This window comes from Struthio camelus, chromosome 8 (assembly GCF_040807025.1).
Source record: "Struthio camelus isolate bStrCam1 chromosome 8, bStrCam1.hap1, whole genome shotgun sequence".
In the NCBI taxonomy this organism is placed as follows: Eukaryota; Metazoa; Chordata; class Aves; order Struthioniformes; family Struthionidae; genus Struthio; species Struthio camelus.
In genome coordinates, this window is record NC_090949.1 from 10,502,919 (window position 1) to 10,530,166 (window position 27,248).

At 37.1% G+C, this 27,248-nt stretch overlaps 1 protein-coding gene across 1 annotated transcript in view; it reads left to right on the forward strand.

The window, feature by feature from the left end:
• CDC73 (cell division cycle 73) overlaps positions 1 to 27,040 on the forward strand; it is a 103,485-nt gene extending 76,445 nt beyond the window's left edge. Inside the window, exons 11-17 of the mRNA XM_068952082.1 lie at positions 11,356 to 11,413; positions 14,720 to 14,755; positions 15,145 to 15,232; positions 19,887 to 20,048; positions 20,915 to 21,015; positions 24,809 to 24,950; positions 26,201 to 27,040. Coding sequence (XP_068808183.1) covers positions 11,356 to 11,413; positions 14,720 to 14,755; positions 15,145 to 15,232; positions 19,887 to 20,048; positions 20,915 to 21,015; positions 24,809 to 24,950; positions 26,201 to 26,237 — 624 coding nt within the window. The 3' untranslated portion in view covers positions 26,238 to 27,040. The remainder of the gene's footprint in view (positions 1 to 11,355; positions 11,414 to 14,719; positions 14,756 to 15,144; positions 15,233 to 19,886; positions 20,049 to 20,914; positions 21,016 to 24,808; positions 24,951 to 26,200) is intronic.
• Positions 27,041 to 27,248: the final 208 nt, after the last annotated feature.

Genomic DNA, 27,248 nt, shown 5'->3' on the forward strand with positions numbered 1-27,248 from the left:
TTTTTTTTTTTAACATTTTAGTGGTGATATCTGTACCTAGGGAGGGAAACCTCAAGACCTGTGGAGTTAACCTGTTGCACTGAATGGGAAAATCTTTTAAAATGTGTTCTAATTTGAGTGTTCTTTCATAATTGTGAACGAAACCATATTTTAATTAAAACATTGAATTCTGGAATGAGAGTTCTACAATGAAACTTTCCAATGAAAAGGAAATTGGAGGCTTTGCAACTCCTGAAGTTCAGTATTTCAGTTAAAATCTAAGAGTAAATATTTTTGATCCAAAAGTAGATGCATCTTTGTCAAAAGTAAACCTGCTGAAAGCTGTTGTTTTATTTCCTACGAGTGTATGAAATCACCACGCAATTCCTCATTCTAGTTTCTAAAATGGCCTCCACTGAGTTTTTGATCACAGGTGGAAGTACGATTTCCATTAAATGCAATATAGCATAGGATGGTGGTTGCATCTCTGTCACCCATTAATTCCTCACGTTTAGTCTTGTAGATTTGCCAAGACACAAGCAAACCAAAAAAAAAAAAATTAAGAACTGTTACTTTACACTACTTGCATGATTTTTAGCCCTGTATCCATCCGTTCGTCAAAGTGCTTCATATAATGCATCAGCGTTGTTGGTAATCTTGAAGAGTTGAATGTAGATGTATTGTTTGTATTCCTGTGTTATTTTGGTAATTCTAAGTCCTTAATTTATTCTTAATAACTGAAGAAGAACATACCATTTAAATTTGTAAGGGTATTCATATTGTGTTTATTATATATGATCTATAGCATTTTAGCTTGCAGCAGCTACTACAGTTAGATAATTGCAAAATTTGGAGTAGTGCGTGTGATTCTTCTTCCTGTTTTTGTCTTTGTGAAGCCAAACAGAAGAATTTCTGTTTTGTGGCTTATATTTTAATTAGAGATGTAGGGACAGATATTAACAATTAACATTGCAGCCAAATGTCAGCTCAGGTCATAATGGTTTTCAAAATAATGCTTGTTTATATGGCCCTGCGCAGTAAGCGTGTACATTGAGGGCGTAAGGTGTTTTGTTTCTGTTGAAAATAGTTGACTTCTCTGATTCAGGGTTTTTTGTGAAATAAAAGTTTTTTCACAAAATAACCAATGACTTTGCCTATTTGGGGCAGATTATTATGGGCTAGATTTCTAAGCTTCATAGTGATAACAATCATGCCTAGGTCAGGTACCCTGAAGAGACTGAATTGGTCGATGAGGAGCAGTAGGTGGTTGAATGTGAGGAAAGGAGATGAGGAGCAGAATCTACTCTAATAGTAACTTAAGTGAGTGTGTTCTTCCTAACAGTGAAAGGTGTTTTTTTTTTTTCCAAAAGCCTTTGAAAAAGTTTGTTGCTAAAGTTTTTGTAAAGCTTGTGTTGCTGTTTACATGCATTTTTAACTGTGAATAATGCTGTGATTGTATATAGTGCTTGGCAGACAGTTTTTACATAGGCTTTCCTGACTGTACAAAATGTATATGTAAGGTTTAAATTAAGCATTTGAAAAAGTGGGGAAACGACTGAATTGGCTTTCTTGCTTTGTGAAAGGGATGGCTTTTGCTGCCATTATGATAAAGCACATTTAACCCCAGTGATTAAAGGAACATAAATCTCCCCAAAACTTAAAAAAAAAAAAAAAACAAAAAACCACAACCTATTTTACACCGTGTATGTATCTTTTCCTTTCTAATTTTTAAATGCCTTGAATTAAAACAGAAAGATCTGAAGAACTGGACAAAATGTTGTTTATTGTGAATTTGATGTTTCTTTGGTTGATTTTTATTCTTCAGTTTGAGTTTTCTTTCTTTTTTTTTTTTTTTTTTTAAATACTACAGTTGAAAATGAGCCTGTCAACAGACACAGGTGGGACAGTACAAATGCCTGGAGATAGTGTTCTGATTTCCTTGTGACTAGGTTAAAAACTGGTTAATGTTCAGTGTTCCCAATTTGGAGCATTTAACAGTGTGTGAACTGTAGCATATGCAAGTCCAAAACTCACCAGGCTTTCATACTGGACAAAAATCTCTTTCCTTCCTGTATGACTTTTTTGTTTCCTATATGTGCAATTACAATCACTTAACTTTCCTGTAAGCTGTGCAGCAAGTGGATTTCCAACAGGACTCTCTGCTGTAGGATCTTAATGTGCAACTGCCCCAGTAAAGTAGTATGAAAGGAATTTTGAAGAAATTTTGAGGTAACATAAATTTCATTACCAGCATTACTTGATTGATCTATACCGAAGTGTTTCTAGCAGCCTGTTTCAGTTGTAATAGGGCACAAGATTATCAACTTGTGTGGTTTAAAAAGAAAAAAGGCTACTTTTAATAGCTGTGACATGCCAATAGAGGGGCATCTGGGATTCTTCCAGATTCTGGGATTAGTCATGCTGAACTTGAAAGATCATCATTTGTCAAGTGCAAGAGCTTATTAGAGATCAGAGGCTCTACACATCTGCAAATTACAAGTATAACAAAGCTAGAAGTTTAGTGAAGCTAGGACAAAAAAAAAAAAAGCAACGTATATGTATCGGAGCTCTACAGCCAAACCACAGGTGCACGGTACAGTGACCACTCGTGCCCTTGCCTTATCCCTACGGGTCACCCCTCCAGTATAGTTTTCCCCAGGTTGTTCTCACCATGCTCAAGCCGTGCCGGGATGATTCATGTCCTCCCAGGCATGTCCCTGCTGTTGGGTGGGTTGTTGGGTCCACAGGCCACCTAACCTCTGGGTGAGGACTCAGCCCCACTGTTATGTGGCTTACTTTCTTTTCTCTTTCCTTTGCTTCCGGGCTTAGCTCATTATCCAATCAAACAATGTCAGCCCAGGGCTGCACAGCAGTTGTGTGAGCTCAGTCGGTAGCAGTGCGCATGTCAACAGATAACCCCAGGCCCGACTCTCACCAGTTTGAGCTGCTCTTGCACCAGGGTTGGACTCTTGCACCAGGGTTGGACTCCTGTGCGCATTCACCGGCAGGTCACCTGGCAGCAGAATTCGCCAGAGGCCGAACGCCTGGGGTGCAAGTCTGCGGGGTCGCATGATCTCCAGCAGGTGGCACTTGCCCTTTGCAGCCTTGGTTTGCTCAGCAGCCATGGGGTGGTTGGAGGGTGCGCCACTAGGCTGCTGCAACCCCACAGCATCAGAGGTGACGCTGGCCATGGGACACGTTGGGGAGCGCCCCAGAGCAGACCCCTCTTTCTTCTGCAGGCTGCACCATTCGGAGTCCTGTGCTTACCTGCGCGGTGCCTGACGCTAACTGCACTTGCGTAGTAGTTCAGCTGTTATTCTTGAAGGAGGAAGCCCTGAGCGGCAAGACGACCTGCAATTAGGAAGTTTTTCTAGCCTCTCTCTTGTTTCTGGCCCATGACTGTTTAGAACAGCCCTTTGCACGCGGAAGAGGTTTCGTCTGTTGGATGATGGTAGGATGATTATAATACAAGGTGTCTCATCTCTTGGCATGTTTATCACAACTTAACTATAGCCACAGCTAAAGCTCTTGATCCTGAAAAAGGTTCATGTTGGTTCTGAGCTCAGCAGCTATTCTAACAGCCAAAAAACCCACCCAGGAGCTCATCGCTCCCCTGTTTGCTTTGTGCAGCGGCCTCTCTAGGAATACTAATTCAGGATTTTCTCCTGATTTTTAAAGGCTCCCAAGGGGATTACTTGGAAAATTACCTCCATCTCTCTGACCATGACCACCCATGATAATTACGTTGCTTGTAGCATAATGTAATATCTAACCATAATGTAGGTTAAAATCAGTGTTAGCTGGGGATTGCTAAAGCTGCTAAGGTGTAGAAGAATAGTATTAAAACTCCAATTCCTTTCAGTGAATAAACAGGAGAAGACCATACCAGGACAAAGTGTATCTTGGAAAAAGTGGCCCTGGATAGTTTATTGGAAAAGCAATCAGGAAAAAAAATTAAGGTTTTTAATACCTTCCTGTGTCTCATTTCTATGACTGTGGCCTAGCACTGTTTTAGGAGCAGAATGCTGCATCACAGCGGGGAATCTGGGGCGAGAGCGTTATCGCTGAGTTGCATTGAGACTTTGAGTAACACCACATAGAATTGATCAATTGTTTGGATTTTTTGGAAAAATTTTCACATGCGCTAAGGGTCTAGTTGTATTTATTTAGGCATTTGCAAGGCTTTTAGAAATGTTCTTCTCACACAAAGCGTTTCACAAGTCTTTCTAGAAGTTACAAAGTAATCTTTTTGAAGTCCTTCATGTCTTGTCTTGTGCAAAGTTACTGCACACTGAATGCAGATATATGTGGGAACTTGCTATAGCTCCTACTGAGCAACATTCACTTTAATGTACATATAACTATTCTCTTAAATACCATTTCTGAAGTATGATCAGCATGCAAAAATAACAATGCTTTTTCTGCATATGTTTAATGTTCACATGGTAGCAGTGCTATTATGCCAGCAAATTGTGAATGTCCCACATGGTGTGATGTGTTTGGTGAAAACACACTCTATATAGAGTGTCTGGCTAATACTTGCAGCTGCTGGTGGTCTTGGAACTAGAGATAGAGGAATGTGTGAAGTTGAAACTTAGAGACTTTGAAACATTAGCAGATTTGTAGTAAATTCACATTTATGCGTGCCCTAGTTCTGTTGAACTGATATGACATGTTGTGATTATAGTATAAAAAACATCAGTAGCATTATGCAGCTTTGCACCTGACTCGACAAAGATAAAACAATCCTTTTGTTCTCAAACTCTGAGTTGGTCAAAAAGCTTATCGCCAAGTAATATTCTTAAGGCCTGCTCAGATCATTAACCCAAAGAAAAAGAATTCTAGGTGAAAAATATAGTTTTAGTGATATCTACTTCCATCTTTTCACCCTCTTCAAGGGAATGAATCCTTTAAATAAAGTTAGGTAGGTACACTATAGGTAGGCCTTGGTCTGATTCAAAAAACACCAAGTCAAAAGTTCTCTTCTCATGGTTATGAGCTGCTTCTCCAAACTTGATGAAAACAGTTTATCGCAAAGAAAATAAAAATGCTTAAGTGTTTACTCTGGCTTTTGTCATCAGCCTTCCTCTTCTGCTTGAAATTGGTATACTGATACCAGCAGTTTAAGTTGAAATTATTTGATTGAAGTAACTTCAAGAGGAAGGTCTTCACTGCGCTGATCTTTTGTGCAAGGATAAAGATGGGAGGAATTCTTGCACACTTCACTGAAGACTGATGAAGAACATTTTGAAATCTTAACTGTGAGGTTATGCTTTAAGTTTTAATCTCTTGGCATCTCAGTAATTGTTGCTTTCATTAACTCTTTCCAACAAGCATGGCCAAGAACTTTTTGTCATTTTGCAGGTTATATGTACTAACTTTAATAGTACTTTGAAAGTGTAGCCTCACCTATGACACTTGCCTTTTGAGAAGGCAGGACAGGCAAGGCGGTTAAGAAGATGAGCCTGCAGTTTTCTGTCTTGCAACTGAATTTGAATAGTGGTGATTTTCCATTTTCTTCAAATTATTATTTTTTTAATTTACTTTTCTTCAAAGTACTCTTCAAGTTATAGTTGGTTATAATCTTCAGTATAAGTAGTTTTTTATTTTGAAACGTGTACAGTTTTTACTGACCCATTTTATCTTAGGTCATGCTAGATGTTTAGCTGTTGAAGGAGGAGATGATGAAACACTCGTGTTACTTTTCTTTGGCAGTTGGTATCTAAAGCTTTCGATAAACGATGATAAGTTTTCCCCCTATTTAAATTCATTCTATAAAAACAGGTTTAGTTCTACTTAAATTCCCCCCTCTATTTTTTAAAATATAAGGAAGTTGACACAAGGTAAATAGAGGTGACCTTTTTATTAATATTACAAGCAATGGAAGTTAAAATTACTGTGATACTGGCAGTTCTTGCACAGTAGTTAAGATCCTGTTATCAAATTCTATTTTGTTTTATGGCATAATTTAAATTTAGAAAGGCAGTAAAAGCATGCAATTTAATATTTAAACATCTGTCTTGGGGGACTGCTTATGCAAATTTTTGTGCATAGGAGTATGCAAATAAGCTATACCAATTTCATGTGTAAATCAAATGATGGTGTGAAACATTATTTAAACTTAAAATATTCTTAAACTTTTCTTGATATGAATAGAAGCCTGAGAACTGTTAGGATGCCTGCAGAGTCAGAGCAACTCTCTTGCATTGTGGTGGTGCTTTGGATGATTCTTCTCAAAGCTTTTAAGCACTTTAAATGTTTAGAACAAAGCCCTATGTTTTTAGAATCCAAGCTATTCAGGTGCCATAGATAAATGTTTCTGTCGGGCTTAAAGTAGGACATCCAGACCAGATGTCAGCTCTGTACCTGTTTTTCATGTCATCTCGTTGTTTTCACTTTTGGTGATACTGTAATTTATATATACGAGATTTGATTTCTTTTAAAAAAGAAAAAAAATATTATTTTCAATTGCGCAGTTGTTCTAGATGTCATTGCTGTTCTTTGCACTAGCTTTACCAGCATGTTCAATGCTTGGGTAGTTTACATCATTCAAGGAATGATAGTATTGTTGCGGGTAACTAAATGAGTTTTTACATCCTCCTAAACTGAATAGGCAAATTGAAGGTTGTTCTTCTTAAGCATGCATTTTACAAGCTTACTACCCATATGCAATTTCTTTCTCACTTGAGATCTAAGTGTGGTAGTTTTACTATGTTCATTTTTATGAATAGGACAGACTTTGGTTGAATCATCAGTCTTCGTTCAGGGAGGATACTGAAACCTGCTTTACATTTTACGTGCGAGCAGTTGCTAATGCTTCTTCCGGAATCAACTGTTCCTTTTTATTTGTGGTATTTCTGTGTAGATGCATGTGAGATACCTAATAATTTTTAGATTTTTGGATAAAGCTCTTGTATTACTTTAAAAGTTATGAAGGAATAAAATAGAAATTAAATTTGCTAAATTAGAAAAGCCACAAGATGGCATCAAATTGTCAACTCTATCCCCTGAACCTAAAATTTTTTTAAGGGTCAAAATATTGCAAGCTTTGTGGATCTCTACATAGAAACCAGATGGAATAGTGCAAGGAAATAGTCTGCAATTTTTGACAGTTTTTTTTTTTTTTTGTCCTTCCTTCCATAATTTGTAACTTGCAAAGTAACAATGAGAAACTTTCATTAGCTGCTGTTTTTTCGCTTGTGTTTCAAGAGAGTAAACTAACTTGGGTGTATGTGAAAGGTGCCTCCAGGAAAAATTCTGCCAATGTAAAACATGAGGATTATGTGTAAAATATGTGGATTCTTTTCCTAAAATGTAGTATGATTTATGTTAAGGCACTTTCTGATTCCAGTGTGGAATGAGTGAGAAAAATTGAACTGTGGATGTTAATGCTCTTATAGACTTCAGAAAAATGCTAGATACCCTTTAGTTGTGTCCCGAAATGAGATTAATAGTGGTAATTACTGATTGTATGAATTAACAGAAATTACTGGGATGGGTTTTTTTGTTTGGTTTTTTTTTTCATTATTAGAGGTCCACAAACACTGCAGAATGCTTTAAGTGCTATTAAAAAAATTAACAATTTGAATTAAATACAACTATAGATTACCAAAAAATGTAAGCTTGCCAGATAAATTTTTAATGTGTGGAAAGTTACAATGTCTCAGACTTAACCATTCCAAGAAATTGATTTTTTTTAAGTCATTGAATTTTTCACATTATAACAGATTGAGGATACAGTGTATTAGAGGACAGACAAGTATGGTAAGAATCTGCCCTAAGTAATTTGCCTCTTGATAATATCTTGCAGCTTGTCCATATAATGCGGAGGTGGGTAAATGAAAATGAACGTTCGTATAAAAGGCAAGTGAGGGTGTTTAGTAAACTCTCTACAAAAGATGTGCAAATTCAAGGGACTTTTAACAATAGACTTGGAGCTTCTCAAATGTATTGTAAAGACAGTGCACTCTCTGACTAAACAAACCAGAGCGCATGGTAGTTTCTGAGGTTTTAAGACAAAGATGAAGAACTGTGATGAAACTATGAAGAAACAAGGGAAAGATGGAACATCCTAGAAGCTTAATTACGAGGGCACGCCATAGTAGTAGAAGTCCGTTATCCTTCAGGGTGTGGGGTTTTCCCACTGTATGGCTGACTGTGCATGGGAATCTGGAATTCTTCACGTGTACTAACCCGTTTTCTGTTAATGCCCCTACACTGATTTGTGAACCCAATGTTTTTAGGTGTTTAGGTGGGACAGCACTTAGCAGGAGACATGCACTAAAATGAAAGCAGTTATTAAGCAGGTGTTTTGTAAACACCTGCTGGTCTGGTGTATATGTACTGTTGCATCTGAGAATGATTCAGTGAAATCTGGGCAAGTATTAAGCTTTCAGTATCTGTTTTCCTGATTTTGTTCCATGTCAGCTTGTTCCATTTGAATGATTAAGTGCTCATATATTAAATGTAAATCATGAGTTAACTATATATAACTCATATGGTAAATTAGCAGAACTAAACTAAGCAACATGTTTTTGATTAAAATGCTGTGTTAAGTGGCCTTCTTAAAGAAGATTTGTATTTTTCAAATTACATGGTTTTGTTACTAAATTAGTTTGAATTTATGAATATTCATAATATGCTCCTTAACAGTCTAGAACAACTTATGCATAAGAATTAGGTATGTCATCTCTGAGCAAAACTGTTAAGTGTTTAGAAACTTTGAGAAAATGAATGTTCTTTAAATAGCTAAACAGTGATTTCTGCTCCTTCTGATGCTTAGGGTACAGCTGCACAAACAAAAGCTACTCTAAGACAAGTTGGAGTCTGAATCTGCAGTATGCTGGTTATTTAAGAACAACTTTCACATTAAAAGTTCCATTAGAAAATCTGAAATATCTTCTTGCCCGAACGTTGAGAAATAAGCTACTGTATTTACCAGGAGTTATTGTGTGCAAATAAGCAGTTGCCCCAGAATAGCTAACACACCATAAATTAACAGCAGTACTTACCTTGTTTGATTGAATGAGCCAACTCAATCAACTTTATTTCTTTATTCTTCTGAGAGAAATCGTAGTATTATATACCAATCTGCGGTTATGCTTGGTGTGTAAACAGAATGCGTATCGTAAATATTAGCGACTTGTCATAGGAAAACGTATACCTTTATCTGAATGCTTTTCAAGAACATTTATTTTGTATTTAAAATCAGCATCTTTTGTTTTCAGGACAGTGTGAAATGTTAGCAACGTTATCCTACTGATGACTTTCTTACAAAAAAACAAAAAAAAAAACAAAAAAAACTCAGATTTTACTCTCTACCTAGTGTGTCTTGCCATCGCATCAAGCATATCAACCATCACTGCTTTGTACTTTTGTGTGTTCCTTGTCTTAATGGCATACTTTTCTCATTACAAGCCATTTTAAAAAGCTGGGTTTGAAATATTGGAGAGAGCTACTCTTGCTATGTTGCCACCAGTGTTTAGGTGGCAGGAGGTGGTCATGAAGTCATTGACTATTATAAAGAGAGGAAAGATGTTGTAAATCGGTTGCAAATGAAGGAGCCTTCATGAGGTTTTGGCTTCAATACGTGACAATTGATCAGGTTCTCTGCTAAAACGCCGGAATACCTGCAGTCATGAGCTGGGGTTCATCCGTGAAATTATCAGTCTGAGGCTGTGATTTACAAAACTAAGAATCATAGCCCCATCCTGAACTGATTTGCAGAAATTGGGCTTACAAATAGAAAGGAGGTCGTAGGCATGGTAGTGGCTTTCTTGGCCAAAAGAAAGATGATGTTTCAAGTAGCTGCTGTTTCTCAGTTGCAAGGCTTCTCTCAAAGCTGGTCAGCCTTTGCTGCTGCAAGCTTGGCCAGCTGCTCTTCCTTTCGAGTGTGGTATTTTGATTTTTATCATCCTCTATCTATGAAATTACTGTGAAAGACCAGTGACAAAAATACCTTTTCTCAGAGGTTTTAAAAAGAAGTCTTGAAATAACGGTTTCTGACTCAGGTGGCTAGCCTAGATGTTGGTATTTTAACCATCAGAAAACAGAGTACTGCAGAAGTCAGGACTAATCTGTTTCCTATAATGCGGGGTTAAATCCGTACTCTGAAGGTTAGTGGGAAGGTACTGATTTTAAAAGTTACAGAAGTTGCTGACTGTACCAAATGCCAACACCAGCCTGTTGTAACTAACTGCGTGTCTTTTGACTGAAGCTAAGGGGAGAGATTTTGAGTAAATTCCTGTTTTCTGTGGACTTGACAAGTGATCTTCTGTTTGTGCTGCCCAGTTTTTGAGATAACGATCGAGCTTTAATTTTCATGGTGGAAACTTGCAAGCAGTTTCTTTAAGTGTTATTTAAATCATGGAACTTGAGGCTCCTTGCACGCAGTCCCCTGCTCATCAGGTTTTATTTTGAATTGCAGAACATGCTGTTACTTATAGATGAGCATGGAAACGTGATAACACTTTATTGAGGTCCTTTCAAACAGTTTTTCTCTGACCTTTCTGAGTATATCTCAGTTGTACATAAGTTACAGTGCACATAGTGTTTAAGTAATTTTCAGGTCAAATATATGTTTGGTTTCACGTTCCAAGGTTTTATGTCACCCTTGCAAATTGAAGTAACTGAAGATTTCATTTATTTTTTTACATTGTCAGTAATATACTTCATGTTCAGTAGGCTTCACAGAAATATTTGAGAACAGAATTTGTTTTTGCAGGAATTTAACGTTGCTTTGGAACCAGACATGTTTGACGTCACTTTTCTCTTAAATAGTGTGGTGACTGCAGAGTTAACCCGAATAAATAGTAGTAGAGGTCTTTTGTTTGTTACATTAGGGTAATTGGATAAGGCATGAGCAGAACCAATTATCATGAGTGCTATTTCTGGGCACTAAAACTCTGCAAGACAGGAATGCATTGCAATTTCTTGTTCCTGGTTTTCCATCCAGAGCATAAATTGATCTTGTTTTGAAATTTATATAGCCACGTGCTTATATTTACCTATTAACCTTTGGTTCCAAGTAATTGTAGCTAAAATGAAGCAACAGTATATATTAAAGAGAAAAAAAAAAGTTTCTCTGAATACAGGGCAAAAAATAAAAATGCTGATTGGCATATGATGCTCAAAATTTAAACCTATAAAGACTTATCACGTTATCTCTCTTCCTACAAGCCTAAAACAGGGACTGTTTAAAACATTAAAAAGAATAAAGTATTAACTGTTTTCTTTCTCTTCTTTTATGGAAAGATATTGCCTTCGTTTTCGTGATATCCTCTGTAGCTTTGTATTCATTTAAAAATACGTTTACCTGACAAGACGTTAGGTAAGACGTTACCAGCTGTTAACGTTACCTGTTCTCCCTTTCAAAAGGAAGGTGCTTCTGCCCGAAAAACGCAAACTCCAGCAGCACAGCCTGTACCACGACCAGGTAAGGTAACATTGTGCTTTTGTGAAAAGTTGTAATATAAAACTGGAGCTGAAGAATGAGGTAGGAGTCGTTTATTTGCGGCCTTGAACTGCATGTATTGGAAATAAGGAGTGAGTGATCTGGTTAATGTTTTATCATGCATAGCTTGAGACCTGAAATGGTCCCAGGTCGGGGCATTGGGTTCACTCTGAACTGTTGCCTGATGAGCCTGCTGAACAGATGGACTAGCGAAATTAAAAAGACAAGTGACGGACGAATTGTTTATCGGCATGGTGGTTCACAAATGCCAGGAGCTGAAATGCTTTTGAAATCCAGCTATTCTTTGCCATACTGTGCAGCATGGATCTTTACTAGCTAAAGAAAAGCTGAAATCCTAAAACTTAAGGACTTGAGTTTATTTTTCTCCTTTTTGCTTTTGAATTTCACTTGGAAGATTCCTTGTGAACCACTAAGGAACAGTGCTAGAAAGCATCTAGCAGTGCGCCAAGCATTCACAACAAGGTTTATTACTTCTGCTGGAATTAGTTGAATTAATGCTGATAAGTGATAAATAGCACTTAGCGTCCAAGCGCTTTAGTTTAAATCAGATACCTGTTGTGGTAAGCACAGCCCAAATATATAGTGAGAGATAGTTAATACCCTAAGGAGAAACAACCTAAACAGCAAAGCTGATTTCAGAAAGAAACGTATTACTTCTGTTATCTATATCAGAAATCATTTATATTTCTCTTAATAAATCATCATCATTACTTCTTCCCACTGCTTGAGACGAAAGAGCAGCACGTAAGATATTTGTAATGGAGCTTGACCTTAAACTGGACTTTTTGAAATCCTGGTCTAGTAGACTTTAGCTACCAGGTCGATTTTGGACATCAAATTGAATCTCAGACTGAGATCAGGGATAGAACAGCGTAGGTACTTTATCTCATTCTAATGAGAAGCCCATAAAAAGATGTTTAAAAAGAATGTAAGAGTACAAACAGTATATGAAAGGATCAGTGTTAGCAAACAGCTGTGTGCATATCTGCACCCAGTCTACATACTATACGAATTGTTGCTTTGGTGGGAGAAAGTCTCAAGTGAAAGATATTATTCAAGGGGGCCTCTTTTTGTTTAAAAAAAAAAAAACTAACTTTTTAAATTAACGAACCTGTTTAGAAGCACTGCTAGAGTGCTTTGTGGTCTTGTTTAGACTTCTAAGTGCTGTGAGTACATGCCCTGCTAATTCCTTGAGGTATATTAGTAGGATTTAACACTTAGTCTTATAAAGAATCTTCCCCAAAAGTCTGTTTCCGCATTGAATATTCTCAACATACCTAAATGCTCTAGTGCATAGATTCTTCTGTTTGGTTATTTTGGTCCTAGAAAGGTCATGCTGCCTGTCATATTTATCTCACTAGCACTGTTAAGCATAATAATGCACCTGGAGTTGACAGACAGCAGTATGAAAAGGGTAGAAATGGTAAGAGCAGAAACCTGACTGAATTGTCACAGGTCCCTACTGCTAGCTCTGACTTCGTATGCATTAACTGGCAGAAGTGGATTTTTTGTACCTTATACAGGTTATACTGATACTGTTCTTCTCTAAGGACAGTCTAATCCAGCATCTCATCTCCACATTGTAAACTGAATAGAGAGAATAAAGGAGAGGAGTAGTCTGAAGAAAGTGTATAGTACTTAAACTTTATTCAAAAAAAATATATATATTTTTCTGCCTGTTAAAATATCAGTTTTTCTGTTCTTAGTGGTCAAAGTATTTAAAACATGCAATCTGCATGATAATCCTATTTTGCACATAGAAGCATTAGTTTAATTAGACAAAACAGTTTTACACTACTGATTTTAAAAAATACCAGTCAGGTGCACTGTTGATTTGAAATTTTTGTGTACCTATCTAGAGTATTAATTTTCTGCTAACCTGTGACAATGTCTCAGTGCAGCTATCAGACGTCTTACAACTGCTTTTTTACAGGGCAGCTGATGCTATCCATACATTTGACTCCATATATTTGTTCATATTTTTTTTGCAAGAAAGCAGATATGTAGATATCTAGATGAAAAAAAAAAAATCACTGGATAGGTAAAGTTCATGTAGTTCAATATAGTGTCATCAATTATATCTGTGCATTTGACAGTGTCAGGAAAAGATAATTAAGGATATGGTCTCAGTATTTCAACAATGGCAACTATGTGGTGTGAATATTTATACTGTTCTAGCCAGTTTCTGAAACAGTTGGTCATAAATAAACATGAGCAAGTTGGTGTTACAAAATTGGAAGTCAATTAATGAAATTTGTCATGCATAGTAGCAGTTGAGATTTGAGATACAATGTGCATCAATCTTTCTACTACTCACTATTTTTCTAATTTTTTTGAATTAGGATAAACATTTATGATGAGAGTTATCAAGCACAACAGTTCTTTAAGTTAGGACTCCTGAAAACTCTGTTTAGAAAAATGATCTATGAAATATTTATTTGGAAGAAGGCAAGTTATTCAGTAATAGCACCAAAGGGAAGAAGCATGAGCTTTTCCAACGTTGGACTGAAGTGACCCTCATTGAGGAGGCACTGAACTTGGAAGCCTGAGATCAAAACATTTTGTTGAAAAAGAAAAGTTATTTTGTTGAGAAAAGTTGGTAGCTTTTTGCTCGAGTGCTACCACATCTGTCAAGTTTCATTGTTGCCAGTACCGAAAAAGCTCATACAACTTAGAAATTGCAGTCCAAAGCCAACCTGAGTAAGCCGGACGTTCAGATTTTGGTTGTAGAAAGTTCTGTATGTGTTGAGGAGTAGCAGCATTCTAAGGTTTTTATCTACAATAATAAGAGCTCATGAAAATGTGAGGGTCTGTAAAGTTTTTTTTTTTTTTTTTTCTCTTTGTGGCGAAACAGTCTTCATGTTGATTGAGCCCTGTTGAACTCCACGATCTACAAGCAGCTTGCTGTTGAAGATTGCTGGCAGTGTTGGTCAGTGTTACAGTGATCCAGACTCTTAGTGAGGATGGAGAGAGATGACTAGTTTCAGTGAAAGTAGGCAAGATTGTCCCAATTATACTTAGATGCTGTTTTCAGATGGCTAGAAGCTTTTTACCTTCTAAAAACTGCAACCCAAATAATAAATCCCTTCTTCAACTTGATATATTGCATCTGTATCTAACTATCAAACTATCTGTTGACTCCGATATGACTCCCGTGTTCTTTTCTGTGAGGAAAAACCTTGAAACGTTGCCTTGTGGCAACACTTGTGTTATGTATTAGTCATTCTGCCACAATTGCTGATTTTGTTTGTTTGGTTTTTTTTTCAGTTTCTCAAGCAAGACCACCTCCAAATCAGAAAAAAGGTGAGTCTTTTTTAATTATGTTCTCCTTTTTTGTGTGAACTGGTTGCGCGCCGTCTTTTGCTGGACCACAGGCAACGATATGAGGAAGCAGTGTACTGCAAGCAGCACTGCATTTTGCTAAATATGGGTCACTGCTGCAAACAACATTAGAGTCTGGAGACTCCTGATACAGGGGTACTTTTTTTTTTTTTTCCTCTCCTCTAAATGAAGATGTCCAGTTATGGAACAGATTTACTACAATTTTATAATATTTTCCCATAATTTTGGTGTGTAAAGCAAGAGTTTTATTTTGGGTTTGGGATTTTTTTGGTTGGCTGGTTTTGTTTTTGTTTTTTAGTACAGTTCATTTTAAAACAGGCAAGTGTAACTTTATTATCATATCTCCACAGGATCTCGAACTCCCATAATCATTATTCCGGCAGCCACCACCTCTTTAATAACTATGCTTAATGCAAAGGACCTTCTGCAAGATCTGAAGTAAGTAGCTGACTAGAACATACTGTATAAAAGACTGTTTTTAGATACAAAGGTACACCCAGAGTACTAATTAATTAAGGAGGAGTATCTGCTGTCTCATGACAAATTAGTTTTACAGACCAGGTTATAAAGGAAGCGCATACTTCTTGAATGGTAGGAAAAAATCACTCATTTTCAAAATTTTTTGCATAGTTGTGACCTCTGAGCCCAGTCAGTCTGAGAAAAAGGATCTACTGTACCAATTTCTGATAGCTGTAGTGATTTTCACTTACGTAACATCTGTGTACGCATGCTAAATCTGTCTTTGCCTACTTCACTGTGACCTCTCTGAAACTATAGTCACACAGTTGTCAAAATGAGGGAGACTGTCATCTTACTTAAAACATTTTTGCCTAGAGATCATTGGTAAGTGAACAGCTCCGTACTGAAGTGATGAGCATTTTTTTTAAAGTTCACATACAGTGAAAGATAAGAGTAAAGGATTACCTTTAAGAATTGATTCACTCACGGAAATGTTACTGAGTTGCTAAAATCTGTGTTTATTACTTGAATAAATGCACCCAGCTGATTCTAAAACTTAATTCATTATGGCTGAATGCAATCAACAGTGCAATCAACAATTTCTTCATGGTAATGTAAAATTTACAGTAAAAAGTAAACATCTTTCTGCTTGTCCAGTTAATTCTTCTGAAAAAGGCAGTCACTTTCACATAGTAATATACTGCTGCCGATTCTATCTGCCACAGGTTGGTTTAAAAAAAAAAAAAAAAAAAAAAAAAAAAAAAAAAAGGAGAGCTGCTCTTTCTCCCACCTTTGGTACTTTGCTTATCCTTTATGAGAATTTTTTAATACACGTTGCTGCTTTCAAATGTCAGCTCTTTGTATTGTAGTGCTTCAGCTTCCCCTGGAGTTGCCCTGGAACTTTTTAGAACTGAACTGTGAGATACAAAGTGCTTTCTGACCTCCAGCTATTCCTAGTTCCTAGATTACTGCCACAGACCGTCAGAGATCCAGTAGGCATGCTGGACCCTTGGTGCCACTTCCAAAATACTTACTCAGAAAGAAGTCTGGCTTTTAGTATGATAGCGTAATGTACAGTCACCAGACTGTAATTGTGTTGACAGAGGATGTTGCTTACTTGTGTTTTTGTGCTTTAGCAAAAAAATTATACCTGTACAAGCCATGGATTGTACTAAAACATTTTCTTGCGTTTGTGTAGTTCATCACTTTTTGTTATAGAAATAGCTGTAATGGAATAAAGTACCTGTATGTCACATGTAGGTATATCTGTGCTAGATTTGCAATGTTTTCAGCTCTGCTGGGGTAGAGTTATGGTTAACTTCAACGGATTTGTCCCAAGAGAAAGCTGATCCTTATAACGCAAAGAACGTCATTCAGAAAAAATGAAAAGAAGGTTAAGGGGACAAAAGATGACAGTGATGTGGTTAGCGTGTACAAGACAAAAGTCAAGGTGAAAGAGCAAGAGATGTTAATGAATCAAAAGTGCAATAATATAATTCAGAAGAGCACAAATTAACTCAGCCATGACAGTTCTAGCACTTTTCTAGAAAACGTGGCACCTGCCCTGAATTTTCCACATTCAAATTTATTGACGTAGTTGGTTTAGAAAGGACTGCATGGATTGTTTTTACTGTTCTGGCATGCGGAGTATTGAACTAGCTTTGGAACTAGTTTTTGGTAGTCTATAGTCTAATAAAAATATGGGAGGAGTGGGTGTTGTTTAAAAAAAAAAAATACAGCTCAAGTTCTAAACACAGTTGAATGTTTGTTAGATGGTCTCGACTTACTGTCCAACATTGGACTTGCCTTATTCTCTATTTGCACATTTTTTTCAGCATGCCTGAGTTGGGGAAGAATGTGTTGACCTGGCCTCAGTGAAAGACTTTAAAAGTTAATGCTAGCAATTGGTGTGAGTTTAGAGCTTAGTCATGAGCAGCTGTGCCAGTTCAGTGGAGTTTTACCAGTTACTTCCCATAATTTGATCTTGTTCAATCACTTGCCTGTAACCTTAGGAAATGGACCTGCTGTCTTTGTAAAGTGAGTGAGAATACTAATTTTTTTGTGAATGATCATTTTGCCAATTAACAGAGAGAGAATTAGGCACTGTTTCTTTCCTAGTTTGGGTATGAAAAGGGGTTCTAAAGAGATGAAGGTTGGTAGGAGGTCTGTTGTGTGTGTGTGTTCGTTTTGACCAGATTTGGGAATAGAAGTCCCGAGAGGCAGCTGAAAAAATGTCAACTACTGCACAGTCAGGCTTCAAAACACATTTCTGGTGCATTGGATAGTTAAAAGGGGGCCAACTACCAATGTATTGTCAAGGTGCCATCTGTTATTTTCTAGCAAATAATTCCTAAGAGAAGGTGGGATTTTTTGTTTGTTTTCTTTAATGCAGAGATTTCTTAAGTTTGTTATTAAAATCCAAGTAGTGATGAGGTAAGCCTTTCATATTTGTAACTGTACAGTAAATTCTACTGAATCTTGATTCTGGAGCACATTGCTTTTATTATACTTACTGAATAGATGGCTGTTTTGCTCCAAAATCTTGGAAGTGCTAGCATTATAGTTCGTAGAAGTTCTGTAAGCTCTCACTTGTTCCCGTCCTCAATGTGTATACAGCTGTGTAAGCATGTCCTTCAGTGCTTTCTTTACAATAGTCATATTTTCTCTTGTTCCTTGTGAGTTTGTTCCTTGTAGTTGTTCTTCAGAACGTTCAGATGACGACGCACGTGGTGCTACGTCCTGGAGAAATGCATTCAAAACCATTCAGATTTTTGTCGTGAATAAAACCAAAGTTATTGCAGTCCAGAAGATAAAGCCGCTCAGGCAATGTTCAGTTGTGTTTCTGTTACGTAACAGTTTCCAACTGACTGTGAACCAAAGAGAAGTTGGCAATAACCTAGGGTTAAAACGAGTTCTTAATCACAGAAACTTCTAAAACTCGAAGTGGAATGGAGAACGCCTGTATGAGCCAAATTCAGGGGTATTTCAGGTATCCGGTGCTGAACTGTTAGATTCTTCGTAGAACAGCAGTGTTGTGTCTCAGGTATCCCTGTTTGTCTGATTTGGAAGAGGTGGTTAAATTTACTGCATTTACTGCAATTTAACTAAGTTAAATTTACTTAAAATGTGTCTGTCTCTTCATACGTATTTAAAAATGAAATCCAAAAATGTGCTCTTTAAATTGCTGTTTGTGTGAATATTTGGTTATGCCTGTAATGTATAAATGGCTATTTATTTTTTGTCTACGTGTTCTGTAAGAATTTGTTCTTATTCAGTGCAGAGGATATGTGTTAAAGAAAAAAAAAAATCTTCTCATTGCTGTCCACCATCCTGTCTTTTGAGATTTTTGGTAATTTTTTGAAATTATTTTTTTGAAATGTGGCTGGGTTAGGTTTTTTGTTTGTTTCTTTTTTTCGCTTTTTTTAATCTCAGCTTTACAGTCCTGATTCCCATTTCCTTTAATTCTGATGAGCGATGAGAAAATCTGAAATCGTTGTCTTAAAAGCTCAGGAAGATCAGACAAATCCTCTTCTCCACCCAAGGTTATATAATACAATTTCTATCTGTTAGAAGCCTTGTTCTGCCACTATTAACTTCTTGATAGGAAGAACCATTAGGTATACTCATGATAAAAATTGCACCTAACTTCTGAGTGTTTAAGTTTGCAACTTTGCTAGAAATATTTAATTCAGATGTAATGTTTTGATAGATAACTTCTCTTTTTCCAACTTAGGAAAGTAAAATATTTCTGCTTGAAGATTTATTGGCAATTTCCACATGCTGCTTAAAAATATGATATTGCATCTGATTTTTTTCTTTTTCCAAAATGCTATTTTCTCATTGGATATGAAATGTTGCTTTAAAGGTGGGGGGTGGAAAAGAGAAAGATCTGTAATTTATTTGGGGGGGTCACCTCTTAAGCGTTTATTTTTGTCCTACAGAAATTCCGTAGGACTTGAGAATCGCATTATCCCTACTTTCCAAGTATGATTGAATTATCAGAGAAGCTAGCAAGCAAATAAATAAATCCAGAATTGAGTTTCTTTTTCTGTGTTACAAGAATTCATCTTAGTAACCAGATGAATCATCTGGTTATGTAAAATAACCATCATCAAAAAGAACCAAAACCTTCTCGATGAAAAATCCCACCTTTCTTGAGAAGGCATAGTTCTGATGGCGAGAGTTTGAATTCCCCAAAGGCAAGAGGACCTAATAAAGCAAATAAAATTTGCTTTATTGAAGCAATCATTTCTTAGTGTCCCCGTGTACCCTCAATCATGGAAAAGAATGAGCTGTTGCCACCCAGCAGCTTGTACTCTGGTTTCCCACCTGCAGGTGCATGGGCTGAAGTCAGCCAGGCATGCCACAAGGGTGTCGAAACAGCTCTGGCTTTAGTTTTGAGGTGCAAAAGACCTTTTAGTGTGACTGTTTTCACTGTGAAGGCTTATGAACTGTTATTTTTGTGTCTTTTTGCTGGACTGAGTCAGTAGTCATGGAGGCGTGGCAGGCTGGAAATGAGACCGCTTCTTTGACTGTTGCCAGTAATGCGGAGTTCCAATAAAGCTATTACTTTTCCTGTTGATTATGTCAAATAAATTACTTTTGTCTACTGAACGCTTCTTTATTCCCCAAGATTTGTACCATCAGATGAAAAGAAGAAACAAGGCTGTCAACGAGAAAATGAAACTCTAATACAGAGAAGGAAGGACCAGATGCAGCCTGGGGGCACTACAGTCAGCGTTACTGTACCTTATCGAGTAGTAGACCAACCTCTGAAGCTTATGCCACAAGACTGGTAAAAACAGATTTTCCAATTAAAACTTTCATAATTGGGAGAACACAGAACTTGGAGGGGACCAATAAAATTCTATTGAATTGCATAATAAGTGCACGTATGTGTAAAGGTAGATTTGGTTGTTACTGTATAAGAATCTCTTCTTGTTTCAGGTTACAATAATATGAAATTAAACTTCTTAAAAGATCTTACCTCAGAAGTTATAGCATTCAACATTTTAACAATATGAGCAGCATAGTTGTTTTTTAGTAGGTTTGTTTGAAATGTTCCAGAAATTTGAATGTGAGTATGCATGTGAGTTTTGTAGCTCTGGAGAATGGGATGTGCAGTACTGTGCAAGTCACTGAAACATGCTCTGAGAAGAAAAATCCTCCTTTTTAGTCGTCTTTCTGCATGAGACTTTATTGGGCAGGTGTAGTTGCAAGCCTTCAACATCTAGCAGGTTTTTTTTTTAAACTTAAAAAAAAAAAAAAAAAGAAAAGCCCCTCATGTGTCAGGCAGTAAACACTGGACAGAAGTTTTGGAAGTGAATCAGGTTCATTGAACTGGATTCAGTGATGGAAACTTGCCTGAAAGGAGAGCCCCAGCTGGGGAACGAGAATCATAGATGGCTTCTACTTTTACGAAAAAGCTGTAAACAGGTTTTGTCTGTAGTCCCTTCTCCAACGCTGTAAAAAGATACTTCTTTTTAGGAGCAGGAGACATAATGTGCCATGCTGCTGTTACTGCAAAGAGAAATTATGCTAAGGTACACAGCTTGTCTGACTTTAATGTTATCACAGGAATAAAAATAGGTGTTTTTTCCTTTTAAGAGAACACAGTATTTAGAAGTTCAAGGCCCTCAGCATCTCTTTCCGTGTTCCCAGGGATCGTGTGGTGGCGGTGTTTGTGCAGGGTCCTGCCTGGCAGTTCAAAGGTTGGCCTTGGCTGTTGCCTGACGGATCACCTGTTGATATCTTTGCAAAAAGTAAGCTTTTTAGTGTTTTGATTGTTACTTCGTTTTGGAGTATTGTTTTGTTTTCCCTCTCAGCTAATGCCTGTCGGCAGTGTGAAATAGGATGTTTGGGGGGTGGGGAGGGCTTAGGTCCTCACGCAGCTGGCAAGTGTCAGCTTGTGCCCTTTGTAACCCTTCTGCTATCATCTGTGGAAGCTCACGGAAATTTTATTTTCCCTCAGAGCTGTAGTCTTTACCAGAGGTTTTGAAATAGAGGCTGCTTAAATTTACTTGCCAAGCTTCTGAAACGGGCAAAAAAATATTGTAGAGTATAACACTTTGGAGAGAACAGGTTTACAAGCTCTCTTCGCGTTTTGGCACTTTTTTGAATGGAGGACTAATCGGCTACTGTTTTATTAAGAATGTTTCACAAATATGATGTGGTGTGTGACAAAATCTTGGAATTCTATGCTCAAATTCTGTGCTGTACGCTCAAATACTTTTAAGGTGCAAGCTAAATGTTAGCACTGTATTGATCTGGACAGATTTTTTGAGTTATCGTAATTAAACCGAGTATGCTTTGGGCCAGGGTACTTTTCTTGCGCAGACTACCAGACAGGTCTTCTGACTGTAACACGTGCAGGAATATCTAAAGAGACTGCAAGCTTCCATTCTGCGTTGCTTTGCTTCATGGTGAAGCTGCCTTAGAAAACAGTGTGAAGCCTTAGAAAACAGACCTTTTAGTCTCACATATGGTGTCTAGTGTTTTCTGAGCTATAGGTTAAAAAAAACGCACGCACGCAAAAAAGCCTTAGTTCAGTCTGTCCTCTTCCAGGTGGTATGATGAGCAAACAAGTTTGACTGGCCTTTATGCGTGTACATATGTGGTATGTGAAGCAGAAGCTGGAAAGAGAGCGCCAGCTGAAAAGTCAGATTGGAGGCTAAGAATAGGTCTGTGAGCGAGAAAGTAGAATGAGCTGCTCCAGGGGGAGCTAAGAGGAGGAGGAAGTGAAAGAGCCTGAAAGCAAAAACGAAAGAAAAAATACACCACGGGAGAGAATTTAACAAGAGAGGCTAATGAAAGAAGAAAATAACATTTCAAAATGAAGAAACAAATAAAATGGAAATAGTGAAAAGCAAAACCAAGAAAAGCAATGTCAAATATTTAAGCTCTAGCCAGTAGTTGCCCATTAGTTCCTATTAATTTTAACATTATGCATATATACATTTATAGAGGGCCGTAGGAATTGTCATGCTGAGCTTTGGCAGCATGCTTGATGTCTTTGCTATGCTAAAAAAAAAAAAAAAAAAAAAAAAAAATCAAGCTCCTATCCTGAATAGTTCAGTCTGAAGGTACACACTCTTACATTTGCAAGTGAAAGAAGGATCTCTTTCTTCTTACCTGGCTCATAAAGGTACATTGAAATGCACCTCTTCTCGTTTTAGGAATGCTTTCAGTTGCATTAAAGCTAGCTATTTGAAAAATATTTTCTGGATAAGAGTAGCTCTAGGGCTTTTTCTAATGACTTTGTTCACTCCTCAGAATAAAGATAATGTAAAATGAGAGAGCAGAGGCAGTTTCAGTCTAGTTGTGTTTGTAGACGTTTTCCCAAAGTTACCACTTAGCCCATATTCAGTGTCTTTGGCAATCCTTCTACATATAGGTTTTGGGTTCTACAAAAGTCTACTATCTCATCTGCAGTTTGCTGTTCTTCATGTAAGCTGCTGGGTCAGTGGCGATGAACAAAAATTCAAAGCTTATTTTTGGGGGAAATAAGAAGGTAGCTACCACAGACAATTCCTCAGTAAAATGTGTATTAGACCAGAGCCTGTCAAAGTGGTTATATTTTTTTTCAATCGCTATGAAACAAAGCGTTTTGTTAGTAGAGTCCCTAAAATCATTCTGCCCAGTTTTCTTTCCAACTGGACTGAGTGTTTAATGTTCATATAGCAAACAAGTTTTTTACTTTTGCAACTGCAAGTGAACATTTAAAATGAAATTCTGAATTATGTCACTTTAATGAACAAATATTTAACCTGAATACCATGTTAAAGGTCTTGTTGCTAGAGCATATTAATGCACTTCAATACTGATTTTTCAGGTTCAGCAAGCGGGTTGTCTATTGCTCAGTATTATTCAACTTTAATGCAGAGGTCCTGCTGGACAGTCATTAAGTTTTCTGTAAATGCACAGATTCAGTATATCTTGAGTTGCTTTCTCTGGACTTAGTTAAACCGTCCAGCATTATTTTTTGGGGCAAAGATAGTGTATGCATAGTCTTGATTTTCATTTACAAGGCTTGAAATTTAGCTGGCAATGGTATAAGCCAGATGGTCACTTCATTAACTTGCTAATTGCTCAAAATGGTAACTTCAGACACCGTTCTTCTAAAAAGCCTCTAGCTATATCATTTCAAAGAATGCCGTGTGTATGGAAAAGGAGGAGACTGATTTTTGTAGTTGTCTGGCTAAACCTGTAGGTGAATTCTGTGGAACAAGAGATCAGAGCCTGGTACTACAGAAGGTATGACTGCAATGCTTTAAAAAAAAAAAAAACACCACCAACAACAAACAGAAAAAAAACCCCACCAAAAACTAGTTCTTAAAAATCTGGTCAAATGCCTCTGCTTATCTTCTCCAATAACGCTATAGAAAAACGTAGAATAAGACTGCAGTCTCTGTACCAGTAGAAGTAAAGTAAGTTTTTAAATTTTGCTTCGTTACTGCAAGATGCTACGGCAGACATTGTGAGTGGAGCATTTCCTGTTGAACCTTGGGATTTTATTCTAAGTTATGAGTTCTCACTGAATGTGGCATAACCTGATGATCCCAGCCGAAGTTGGGTTCGAGGAAGCCTCTTCTCCACTATTTTATGTTACCTTTTATGTTTTCACAAAATCTGATTTTAATAGCCAACAGATTTGAACTATTAGTTCTAAAAAGTTTGTTTTGTATTTGTTTCCATTTCACATTTAACTTTAATGTCATAATTGTTGCCATATCAAAATGCACAAAGGTTTTGACTACCTTGTGTGCTTATTCCCTTACCTCACTTCCTCTGAGATTCAGTCCTTCATGAGACTGACTGCATAATTTTTTTGAAAAGCTGCAAACCTATACAAAACAAAATGCATCAAATTGATTACCAGATGGAAATTGTACAAGACTTAAAGACTTTGCATGAGGTTGTATCAAACGTATAATTTGGCCAAGCAAGCCAAGAAGGATCACGGGAAAATTTTAATACTCATTGTGGTTAATGCTTAGATTTTATGTCATTCCCATGCGACAGTACTTCCCAAGAGCAAAGTTAACAGTTAATATCATACCGTTACTAGCTGAGTACCAATTCAGAGGAAACTGGCAGTTACTGAATTGCTTCATGTAGTGTTTTAGGGTTGCACTGGCGTTCTGCTGCCAAAGCCTACTGCCCAGACTTTCAGGAAATACCCAGACTTCTCGGTGGTCTCAGAAGTGCTTTATTAACTTTTGGACAGCTCAGAGATGTTCAGAAAGAACGTCTTCATTTCCCAAAGAAAACATGTTTGAATTGGCAAGGAGTTTCTCCTGTTCTGGAATCTCTGCATCTAAAAATAGGGGCTGCCCTTTCACTTAAAACCATAATAACAGGAGAGCTAGATTTTGGCCACCAAACACTATATTTAGTTCAGTACTCTTTATTATGCAGTTGACTTTCTTGAGAGACAGGCTTGTTATATTTATTCTCAGACGTTACGCTGGCAAGAAAGGAGGATTTTCATTGTCAAATAATTAAACATTGTAAACTCATCTAATTATACTCTAAATGTTTTCCTGTTTCCTGTAGTTAAAGCTTTCCATCTCAAATATGATGAAGTACGTCTGGATCCAAATGTACAGAAGTGGGATGTAACAGTGTTAGAGTTAAGCTACCACAAACGGCACTTGGACAGACCAGTATTTCTACGCTTCTGGGAAACTTTGGACAGGTACACTTGCTGAAAATCCTTTACAGTCATGCTTGTATGCTGTTTTCTGGGAACTGAAAGTTACAGCAACAAGGAAGAAATCTGAACAGTCAGAGTACTACTTTTTTGAACTTTGCCCAACCATATAGTTAAATATATACCAGTGTCCTTGTAATATAAGCTATAAATGATGCACATCCAAAGCATAATGTTTATGGATTTAAAGGAAGAGTAGTTACCATTAACTGTTGATTAGTACTGTGATTCCCCACCTCCTTTTACACAGAAGGAAAGGAATAGAGCATTATCTTTCCAGTGCAAGTGTTCCTTTTTTTTTACTCCCAGCCCTTCCTGTGGACTGCAATTCTGAGCTTAAGAGCTCTGCTGCTTTCTCACTCCACCTCACTTTAATGACAGTCTAAAATAAGTGAGAAAGTACTTTAAGACAGAAGAGCCATGGAGCATAATCTTACCCTGATGCCCTTGAGTCCACAGTACCCAATACAAGAGGAAAGAGGTTAGAAAAGGTATGATGCATAATGAGTTTCGGACTGCTATTCCTTTTACCCCCCTTATGTTAGGAGCCTTCCAAGTGCTTAGCACTGCCTTTCATGAGAAGTGAGGGATGGAGTATCACCAGCAGTTCTGCGAAGAGCAGCACTGCTTCTGATCCTCTTCTTGCAGGCTCAGAGCCCTCTTGGTAGAGGAAGTTCCTTGTAATACCTCTCCGGTTGTACAGAAGAAACTTCCTTATCGTGAAGCAGTTAAAAAAAAAAAAAAAAAAAAAAAAAAAAAAAGAGGGAGGGGAAAGGCCATTTATTTAATGAAATTTTTTTTCATCTTGATTCCATAGAAAACTGCTTGAATGGTTAAGAGTGGACTTCAAAAAGAAAAATCCTATGGGAATTATCTGAATAATTCTGAACATCAAACTTCCTATGGCTTCTGTTCTAAAATTATGCATCTAAATTCCCAGAAAGAACTGGAGTTTTCTTTAGCTACAGTCTTCCAGTGTTAGAAGTCATATGATGCCTTGGACAGCATGAATTCACTTGGGGAGAAAAAGATTTTAGCTAACCCTCCTTTAGTAGGGACAGATTCTGTGCGTACTACAGAGCTAAACAGCGTATAAGACATTACATGTCTTCTGCAACTTCCTAATGCTGTAAGACGTTTTAACAGTATTTCTTGTTTGAGCAATATTATTCCTGAGAGTACAATTTCTGTAACTACCAAAAGAGTAGTAATGTTGTTTTCTGTTAATTTTGCAGGTATATGGTAAAGCACAAATCTCACTTGAGATTCTGAATCCTTCAGCTGCCATTTATTTCCTGCAGTATGGATCGAGAAAAATGAAAGAGGCTCCAGTTTGGAGACCAGAGGTCGCACTATAGGATTTGTCAAGAACTTTACGAACGAAGAAGGGTCACAGTTTAAACTTTTTATAAAATCTTGTTTGGATGCTTCATGCTATGGCAGGTGGATACCTGTTGTTATTCAGAAGCAAAGGGGTTTTGCTTAAAACTATTTTTTTAATAATGTTAGCCTTCTAGTCTGCAATCCAAATTGTATATTTTGATAGCAGCAGTTTCTTCTCTGTTTTGTTAAATTAGCCACATTTTTAAATAATGTTTTGTTCTTCATTAGAAAATAGGTTGATCTTCACTGCAGGTTACGACGTGTGTGTGCGTGTGCGCATGTGCGCACGTGTGTGTGTATATATGTGTGTGTGTGTCTATATATTATATATATATAAAAAATTATAGACACACTTAACGCACACATAGATGTTACCAAGGCTTTCTGAACCACTTAGCTTCTGAGCTTAGTTTGGGTTTTCTTTGCTTATTGTTTCACTTACTGAGAATATTTTGTTGTGAATGATATTACATTTTAGTCAATAGGACTTGCAAACAGAGCAAAGTGAAGATTGTTTTGGATAAATCAAAATGTCAACCTGTATATGTATATTCTGTCAGTCTTTGTTGAAAAAGGGATGATGAAAAATCAAGAACCACTTTTTTGGATTTGTAATGTCCCAGTTTACTAAATCTTTAAACTTTATGATGAATACCTTTCAAGTCATGTTAACATTAAATCTTCATTCTCCACACAGGTCGTTTTATTTAAACTGAAAGTGTGCATGTGTACATTCCCACTTATCAAATTACCTTTATATATGAGTCTAAATGTTACCTAGATTAAACAGTGAATAGAAAGGGAGAGAGTTTGGATTTTTTTTTCCTGAAACAGCCACCACGAGGAATGAATAATTTTAACTTCTTTACACTTATACCTCTAATACCGCCTCTAGTATTT